A 10,299-nucleotide genomic window follows, 5' to 3' on the forward strand; every position below is an offset into this window, starting at 1 on the left:
TGAATGCAGGACAGGTCTACGAGCTAAACCTCCAGAAGCACCAAACAAAACACTGGCACGATGAGCAGCAGAGCATGAATATGCATCCAACAGAGTCACAGGGAGGTTAGGTGCCCTGGGAGCAATCTTCTCTCTCTCTCTCTCTCTCCTCCTCACTCACTCTCTCCATCTCATCTTCTCCCTTAGTCTCTCTATCTGTTCTTCGGTGGGCTTTTTTCATTGATAGCCTGTTAGAAAGAGCGAGTGTTCCATCGGTCTGTGCGGTGGCTGTGTTTCCGGTGTGGGTCCGGTGAGCGAGACGACGGCATCCTGTGGCTGCTCATGAGCTCAGTGACGACAGCCACAAAAGCCTGTCTGTCACGCAGCTTCAGACAGAGGCCCGCACCCCGCAGGAAAGAGGTAGAGTCAGACAGACGGAGAGAGAGAGGGAGTTCACAGGACAGGAGAGAGAGAGAGAGAGAGAGAGAGAGAAGGACAGGAGAGAGGGGAAGTCAGGCAGACAGAAAGAGACAAGAAGAGATCACAGGACAGGAGAGAGAGGGAAAGAGAGAAGGTGGGACACAAAAATAAACCACATAAAGAGAGACAGCATGAGAGAGAGAGGGAGAGAGAAAGAGAGGGAGAGCGAGAGAGGGAGAGTGACAGAAAAAACCCAATTAACCTGCCATTTCTCCATGGAAACAGATCCAGCTGTTCGGATGTACGAGGGCACACAAACTGTCATGGCCAATCACAGCGCACAAAGCACTGAGGGGGCCAGACACAAATTGGTTTTATTCTATTCCTTTCCAGTGCCGTATTCAAGGAGAACAGCGCCGGGCAGTGCAGGTTGATTAATGGAGGCCATAACAATTAAGTACAATTTGAAAGATAAAAATGTAATTGCTGTATCTGTTATAGTTTGACTCAAAGGCTGCATTGCAATAACAGGAACACAAAGATTCCTTTTCAAATGTATTCAAATCATAATAGTAAAATCTAAAACCAAACAGACCACAAACCATATTGAAAGAAGATAATGGACCTGAAGGACCAAAGGAAGGCCTAGGAGTGTGAGTTCCTCACAGCATCAAGGTAACCCCAGCAATACAGGTATCCACTTATCAGCTGACTCTGGCCAAGGTTGCTCACCCTTCTTGGCGAGTTTTTAATCTCCGTCCATAGCTTTGGCCTTGGGCCCACTCTGAAGTCTCAGGTTCTAGAAATCTAGACGCGCCCCTAGCGGCAGCAAATTATATTTGCTGCCAGGGCTAGTCTAGCAACTCTCCGTTGGCTTGTGAGCTCCAGAAATTGAAACTTAATCAGGCATTGAAATCGTGTATAGAGTCGTTTGGTGGGCTTAACATAATGATTGATGGCAGAGTTACAACGGTTTGGCTTGAATTCCCTGCTACTTGAAACAAATATCCTATTGCGTCCTATTGCGCGCAGAGGGAATTTGAAAGACAACTGATTATCCCGCCCCTCGGACTGAGCACTGCGAACGGTGAGTGCCCAGACCCTACATTTTAATGTGGGTCTGGCTCGCCAGGCTAGGTAACCCCAGCAACACAGGTATCCACTTATCAGCTGACTCTGGCCAAGGTTGCTCACCTTTCTTGGCGAGTTTTTAATCTCCGTCCATAGCTTTGGCCTTGGGCCCACTCTGAAGTCTCAGGTTCTCATCCGGCGCTTTCGTCTCTGTGACACTACGATTTTAATAGAAAGAAAAGTGATGCAACCCAAATCAAATGGAATAGAAATTGAGCCATCTGAGAATAGCGCTCCTGAACTCTTCTCCTTGCGTAACTGCATTTACCGTGGCAGTGGAGGAGGAACACGCGGCGTGACCGAGGCGCGCTTCGCCCCGTGGACGGCGCTCTTTGATGTGGTGTTTGATCTAGCGGCTCGGAGCGTGATGGGCACGCGAGAGACCAAAGGCCTCGGACGAGCTCTCTCTTCTTCCTTTTCCACATCCTCTTCCTCATCCTCGCTCCCGCAGCGCCTCATCCCCGTGGCCGAGGGAAGCGGGCGGCAGTAGAAAAACTCATATTTGCATATGGTCCTGCCAAGTGAAGCATCGCCTGCCCTGGGCTCTGCTTCAAACCTGCCCCGGTGCCAGCTCAGACAGCCAACGGCAGGCAGAGAGAGAGAGAGAGAGAGAGAGAGAGAGAGAGAGAGGTGAGAGAGAGAGGAGAGGGAGAGGGAGAGAGAGAGGAAGAGAGAGAGAGAGAGAGAGCAGAGAGAGAGAGAGAGAGAGAGAGAGAGAGAGAGAGAGAGAAAGAGAGAAGGGGGGTCTGCTGAGAGCCACTGCAAAAATATCTCATACACATGCACTTACACACAGCCAAATAATCACTTATACCCTCTCACTCTTACACAGAGGATTGGAGCATAAAACACACACACACACACACACACACACACACACACCACACAACACCCCACACACACACACACACACACACACACATACACACACACACATGCAACGTATGCACATAGTGAATATCTACACATAAACACAAGCACACACTCTGACACATTGTACTCCCAAAAACAACTGTGTGTGCATGGCTAAAAACTCAAACTATTTGCATTCACAAAAGGCACAGAGTAGAGAGCTACAACCCCTTCAACTGTCATCCACAGCCCAGTCACACACGCAGCCATGTCTGACACGGGTTATGTGTACTGATTTTTTGTATTTACTGTGTCTGCAGGGGGGACAGAAGTGGGTCAGTCTGTTCAGAGAGGACAGAAATCACTCAACCTGGGAAAGATGGAGAGACAGAGAGAGAGAGAGAGAGATGAGAGAGAGAGAGTGAGAGGGGGGGCAAATAAAAGAGCATGATTTAATGAATAAGATAAAGAATGGAGAGGAAAATGAAAGGATGAGCAGAGGGGAAAAAAGAGAAAGAGGAGATGGGCTTGGGGAGTGGAGAGAAGATTAAGGAGAATAGGCAGAGGTGTGGAGAGAGAATGAGAGGGAGAGATTGAGAGAGGAAGAGAGGGAGAGAGGGAGGGAAGGAGCAGAAAGGGAATGGAGAAACAGGCAGATGGGAAAAAAGAGAGAGAGAGAGAGGACAGAGCAAAGGAGTGACCATGGTTTAATGAGGTCGACAGTTGCTGGATAATCCTGTCAGAAAGAAAGAAGAAAATAAAGAACCCAAAGAAAGGGGGTGGGAGGGAAGAAGGGAGGAAGGGAGGGAGGGAAGAAGGGAGGGAGGGAGGGAGGGGGAAAAAAGACATTTCTCCCTTCCTTGCCAAACTGAAATGTCACTTTGACGCACGGTTGAGCTTGCTGAGGCGACTAACGTCCTGCTTTTTAAAATGCGCCTCACGTGGTCCCACTCCAGCTGCCCTCAGCTCTCCCGCGGCCCCGTCCCGTCTCCCAGGAAGGGGGCTCCGCCGGCTACCCTAATAGCCCCTGCACCACCGCCGCTCGGCCGGCGCGCTGACCCCCGGGAGCCAAAGGCCAGACCTGCCGCACGGTCCCCCAGACTCTCCTGACTACAGGCTAACCTGCACAAGAGGTCTGTCTGAGTGTCCGTGGTACCCGCTCCGTCTCCGTGCCACTTACTGTATCTCTCTCTCTTTTTTTTGCATATTTTGTGGGTTATTTTGTTGTTGTTGTTTTGGGTAACTGGTTTTGTGTGTGTGTTTTTTTTTTTTTTTTTGGGGGGGGGGTGGAGGGAGGTTTTTATTATGGGTTGGTTTTAATGTTACCTGGTTTCCTTTTTGACTGTCAATAAAGGAACCTTAAAAAAGCCTTTCTCTCTGTTTCCCTTTCTCTTAATCACTTGTCCCTTTCTCTCTTTGATGGAGGGAGTCATCTTCCCTCATCATTATAACCCCTAACCAGTGGGAACTGCAGGGGTAGGAACTACAGCAGGACTGTTGCCTTAGGGATCAGATGTGATCTAATTCAAATCCCAACTGGCCTCTTCATAGAGGGAAGTAATGCACCTTTGGCTGTGCACGTACACTTGGGACCCAAAATGGGTGTCAGCCCTCAGTAACAGAACAGGGTCAAGTGTGAGCAGTAAGATATCATTTTGGATAAAGAGAAAGCCATTATGATTGTATATGCCCTAATGTTTAGTACTGTTAATCCAGGTATACTGGCAGCAAATACGAGCTAAAAAAAAAGGTAGAAATGTGTGTTTTTGGTCGTGTAAGCTTCATGTATATAGAAATGTCAGTCCATGTACAAAAATGACACACTATTAAGTTTTATGCATGGACAGCGCCTGTCTCCCATTATCAATATCCTGAGGTTGAAGGGATGATCTGCCTACTTAGCTACTGTCTACCATTCTCCGCTGTCGGCAGTTTTCCTTATCAACGTTCACATCTCCAAGTCGCTCAGTCTGATATCTTTTTTTCTCCGTTTCCCTTTCTGCTCTTACTTTTCCTTCTCAGACAACCTGTCTCACCGCCATTTGCCCATCTGCCACCAATCCCTTTCTATCTCTGTCCTTCCTTTCCTAGTTCTATCTTACGTTCTTTCTCTCTTTTTTGGGTACAGTGAGAGAGAAAGAAGATACCGAATGGCAGGGTGAGAAGTACAGTTGTGGAGTCCCACCAGACAGCTTTCTATTATAACGAATCAAAATGGCCCTGAAAAATAGAAAGGGGCCAGTTAGAGCGATGCGATGGCGACGGTTACCCTGTCGTTCCACTTGCGCTCTGTGTTGCCCCATTCACTTCAATAGATTCTATTCTAATTTTGCTGGTCGCCTGCCATAAATCGCCGTCGCGTCGCCGGTCGAGATGATACCGAATGGCAGGGTGGGAAGTACAGTTGAGGAGACCCAAAGAGGAAGAAAGTGGAGAAAGACAGGGTTAACCGATGTGGTGAGAGGCTGTAGGACGTTTTTGAATTGCCTATGCGACTCGTCTCTGTTCCTGTTCCCTGGTCCGCTCCTCTTACCCTAGTAACCACATCACAGGCCTGGGGCAAAGGGCTGAGCTATGCAGTCCCTGCTGCACTCTGAGGTGGACTGTTTGGCATGTTTCATTTGTCATATGTCAGTGCCTGGACCCTTACATGTGCATACTGAATGCAAGTGCACAAGCACTCTCACAAGGACACATAAAACACTCATGTACACTCATACAGACGCCTAGACATCTACACACAACACACATACTTGTACATAACTTATAAACTGTATAAATTGCATACAGTATTTCAACATTTTCTGTTTGCTTGCAGGATTGTGAGTTTGTTTTGCCATGTTTGTGTACAAATAGTGCTTGTGTACGTCCCTGTGTGTGCATATAGCATTCATATTTGCATGTTCACCCACACTGTTATCACCTCTCTCTCGCTTTCTCTCATTCCCCTACTTCCCTCTATTCCCACCTCCTTGTGTGTGTGTGTGTGTGTGTGCATGTGTGAGTGTGTGTGAGAGTGTGTGTGTGTGTATAAGTATATATACTTTTTTGATCCCGTGAGGGAAATTTGGTCTCTGCATTTATCCCTATCCGTGAATTAGTGAAACACACTCAACACACAGTGAGGTGAAGCACACACTAATCCCGGCACAGTGAGCTGCCTGCAACAACAGCGGCGTTTGGGGAGCAGTGAGGGGTTAGGTGCCTTGCTCAAGGGCACTTCAGCCGTGCCTACTGGTCGGGGTTCGAACTGGCAACCCTCCGGTTACAAGTCTGAAGCGCTAACCAGTAGGCCACGGCTGTGTGTGTGTATGTGTGTGTGTGTATGCGAGAATGTGTGTGAAAGTGTGTGTGTGAGTATGTGTGTGTGGAGAGCTGTGTGTGGTGGAGCCTGTGCTGGATCCTGCTGCTCCTGGAAAGCGTGTGGGCCTCCCGCTGTGGCTGAGAGTGCTTGCACACTTGGCTCCTCGGGGCCCTGGGCTCAGGCGCTGGGACTCGCCCGCTCTCTCTCTCTCCGCCCCCCTCTCTCTCCCTTTCTCTCTGTGTTTCCCTCCCCCTGAACTGGCCCCAGACGGGAGAGGAACGCTCCAATGGCCTCCTGCCTGCCTGCCCTGCCGCGACACTCTCTGACAGGAGAAGGGGCTGGAGCTTTGCCTTGGCCCTGGTAACACTTACTGCCACATACTCTGCTCTCTCTCTCTCACTCTCTCTCTCTCTCTCCTCTTTCCGTCTCTCTGATCCTCAGCTGGGACACCATCAGAGCCTGACTCAGGGCTTTTCTCTGAGGGGTGGGGGTTACAGCAGGTGTAAGGCACTCCATGAATATGGAGGGCTTCAATACAGGAGAGAAGTCCAGCGTATGGAAACTAACATTCACCCCCCCCCCCCCCCCACACACACACACACACATGCATAAAGACAGATATCTTTAGAATCACACACACACACACTCTCTCTTTCTCCTTTCTTTTTTTCTAACTTATTCCCTCACCCACACACACAGACCACATCCAACCACCACGACAGACAGACAGACACACAGACACACACACACAAGCTTGTGCACATGCTGTTACACATCCTATTTGCTCAGCCGCTTCTAGCTTATAGATGAGGGAGAGTTGCTTAAACGCTGGGTAGTGACGCACATCCAAACATGCAAAGACCAGCATGACCATGCCATGTTGTTACAGCAAATTGGCACTCCAGGCATAAACAGTGATTCACCAGGAACCAGGGAAGCAGAGAGAGAGGTAGATAAAGAGAGAAAGACAGAGAGAGAGAGAGAGAGAGAGGTGCACTTGTAATATTATAGGTTTTTTCTCACACAAATGCTGAGACACAGAGTCCGGAAGGCCCCGCTATTAATAATTTAGGCAGGCCAAGAGCAGTCAAAACATCTACACGTGTATGGGTGACTTTCTCTTCCCCCATTTCCCCCCATTCACGCCTTCACCATGCAAACAGAGCGCACGCGCATGCCATGTATCTAAGTTTTGAGCACTGACACAAGCATCCACTCGGCCATCGCAACAGCAGGAAAGGTCACACATCGGTATGTTAGCACGCACTCTCCATCATGGAATGCGTCGGTCCTTTATCGTTCACTCAAACATATATGCACGCACAGCGTCTCAGTTAAGATAGGGATTTCTGACACTGCCCTGGAAGGAAGACTGCTTGCTTGAGGACTGGGTGTGTGAACCCCCAGATAATAACAACTAGTTAACAGACTACAAGAGACCAAATAGGGCACACATAAAGCTTCGTTCCGTCATCTCCAGAATTGTGTAGGTAAGCCTTTCCCCAACATTCACGAACGCAGGTGGACAAATCACACGATCAATATGGATGCAGCCAGGTCGTGAAAAAGGCATACGTGCGCGCCACAGCTTGTTCGCCCCCTGTCAATACGGTGTTAATTCTCCTCAAATAAGAGAGCGAAAATAGGATCGAAAGTAAATGAGAGAAAGCTTAAAGGATGTGCCCAAATGGGATTGGTTGCAGGGAATTAAAGACGAGTGTGAATCAACGGACGGGTTTACTCGAGAGAGCGTTGACCCAGAAGCTTGTTAAACGGGGAGGCTTTGACTACTACTTAGCCAAGACGAGAACTGGCGAGACGGGAGGAGATATACGGAAGGAGATATACGGAGTAGCAGGGAGAGGAGACGGTAAGGATAAGCAGGCTGATCCGTTTCAAGCAGTCATATACTTCGTCGTTAAACATTCATTAACCATACCCAAACTGCCAACAACGAAAGGTTCTCATTTGAGTTCATCAATGGATTTTACATCGCCTCGGGTAAACAAGGGCAAACGTAATGAAAGACAGACAAAAACGACTACCGCTGCAAACTATCCCGTCTTTCTACACACATCTATCGACACTCGACACCACCGAAAAGCCAAGCTCATGGAAGAGCGCAGGGCAAACGTCCCCGTCGATAAGATTCCTTCCAACTCAGGCTTGTACTCCAGAGACCGCGGGGCTACTGGCAAGGACAGCACACTGGTTATCTCTAGGCATTTGGTCTAGTAGCCTTATCTTCTTAAACACCCAAATAGTCCGGTGGACAACACAGGTGCTTTAGCCAGCGTGAGGCGGTGCTACAGCCTACAGCTCGTGATTGGGGTCCATCTGTCCGTTTATACAATCACCAAATCAATCGCACCTAAATCACCCCAAGACCCGTGCACAGGCTAGTGTCTAATTCGTGATGCTTACATATGAGAGCATATCATCAGTAAAAAAAAAAAAAAAAACATTAATTAACATGAGACAAATGAACTTGATTCTTGGCAAGGTGGTGTCCTTTCAGCGTTTTGTGCGCGAGTGCATGCTTTCGTGTAGCCACACGGCAGTTAAAGACAAATGCATAACAAATATAACCTTACCTCCAGACCTGCCCCAGTTGCAGGATGTGAATGACGGATTGAAAGATCCACATGCAGACTCTGCAGCACCTCCGGGTGCTGCTCAGTGTGCCCGTGGCGGGCAGCGAACTGGCCCCGGCAGCATTGCCGGTGCTCCGTTGATCGCTGCCCTTGGTGCTGAAATCACCTCCGCACGCCGCAGGACCTGCCCCGCTGGATGTCCCGCTTAGCTCTGTGTAGTCATACACGAACCACCTGAAACTCAACACCTGGACCACGGTGGAGGGAACCACGACGAAGAGCAGCGTCAGCCAGAACCACCAATTGTTCCCCCTCAGGTAGTAGTCCGCAGCCAGCCACAGGTCTGTGGCCCCGTCGGAGAAAAAGACAAGGAGAGCGCATAGCACCCAACAACAGTCCACGAGCGTGTACGGCGTTCCGACATACCGGTACAGGGTTGGGCGTTGTTCGGGTCCGACCAGACACCGAGACGGGGTCTCACTCTGCTCAGACACGGCTGCTCCATCCGACTTAGCGGCCATGTTTGTTGTAGGAATGATAGTGGGAAAGGGAAAGCGAGGTAGAGTGAGGGGAGGGGAGGGGGATGTGTGTGAGCGCATGAGTGAGTGAGTGAGTGAGAGAGAGAGAGAGAGAGAGAGAGAGAGGAACAGAAAAATGGAAAAGGAAAAAGAGAGATATCCTCGAGGCAATACTGGTACCAATACGATGGCTATTTTTGTCAGTCCGTTTTTAGTTGTCATTACTTGATATAGCCCTGTGCTCAGGCTAGCACCCGGCCATGGAGAGAGACCCAGCCTTTCATCCTTAAAAACTCCACTGCAGGCGTCTTTGCGATCGACCTAGAGAGGTTCCGCGGGTTACGCTGGTTTGAAATCATACCAGTCACTGATCCATCATAGCACCTACATGTAAGCTGCTTCAGTAGCCTATAACAGGTTCGTCTGATAATTGGAGATTTTTTTGGCTCGCTGCTTGTGCGTCTACTCTCAACAGTAGCCTAATAATTAAACCTCTACTGTCTTAATAATTTATCACTTAATTATGAATAAATAATTAATGGAATTAGTTTGTTCTTTGAAGTGTTGGTCGTATTGTCATACCACACAAAAAAAACCCCAGCATAACTGGATGCATATGTGCAGAGAATTCATTTGATTAATTCTGTTTCAATTAAATCCTGTCTTATTCCTGTCACACCGTCACATTTGATGGTAGTGATATGGAACCCACCCTATATCACGTAGGCTAATTCTCAAATGACGCTTGTTCCATTGCCTAGACTATTTCCTGTTTTTTTTATCAGCGCAGGCTAGGCTTCTATGTAATAAAGTCAGACAGAATAGCCTGCCTACTTGCAGACGTATTTTCCGGGAATTACTTAATTATGTGGGAGATTGTTGCAACTTCTTTCCATCATGAACTGTAATTTCCCACTGTGACTCTGTTCTCTTGGTATATGCGCTGTCACAAGGCGGTCTAGTTGACAGGAGGAGCATACGAGTAAATAACCTGGATACATTGTGACGTTTTCAATGAAAGTGTGTGTGTGTGTGTGTGTGTGTGTGAGAGAGAGAGAGAGAGGGAGGGAGGGAGAGAGAGAGAGAGCTGCTGGAGACGGAGAGCGATATCGACAGAGAGAGGGGGGGGGGGCAATGTGCTTCTGTTTGCTGAAAGGGGTGGGGTCGCTATAGTCTAATAGCCTACATTTAATAAAGACTTAGACAGTAGACACCACATCACTCTACCTATACAGCTACATTAGTTGGCAATATATGAAAATGCCGATTTCAGCTCAGTTAAACATGCTGTCTTTTGTTCTTCTCGAAACCAATAAATTGCTCGAAAGGAGGGTGCGGCAAAATAATTGCTAGCTTTCTCTCTGAGTCTATTGAGGTGGTAGTCAATGATCATTAAAATTGGCAGCGAAGTAACTGGATAAGCTCTTTAACTTCCAGCAGACATAAATCCCGCTAAGCGTTGCTCTGTGACTTGATCCGAAATAAACCTGCGCAAAACCAA

The 10,299-nt window shown here is 48.4% G+C and overlaps 1 protein-coding gene across 1 annotated transcript in view; it reads right to left on the reverse strand.

Annotated features, from left to right (window-relative positions):
• The window catches only part of xkr7 (XK, Kell blood group complex subunit-related family, member 7), an 84,868-nt gene extending 76,034 nt beyond the window's left edge, over positions 1–8,834 (reverse strand). Inside the window, exon 1 of the mRNA XM_042098009.1 lies at positions 8,281–8,834. Coding sequence (XP_041953943.1) covers positions 8,281–8,801 — 521 coding nt within the window. The 5' untranslated portion in view covers positions 8,802–8,834. The remainder of the gene's footprint in view (positions 1–8,280) is intronic.
• Positions 8,835–10,299: the final 1,465 nt, after the last annotated feature.

Source organism: Alosa sapidissima, chromosome 7 (assembly GCF_018492685.1).
Source record: "Alosa sapidissima isolate fAloSap1 chromosome 7, fAloSap1.pri, whole genome shotgun sequence".
NCBI classification, from domain to species: Eukaryota; Metazoa; Chordata; class Actinopteri; order Clupeiformes; family Clupeidae; genus Alosa; species Alosa sapidissima.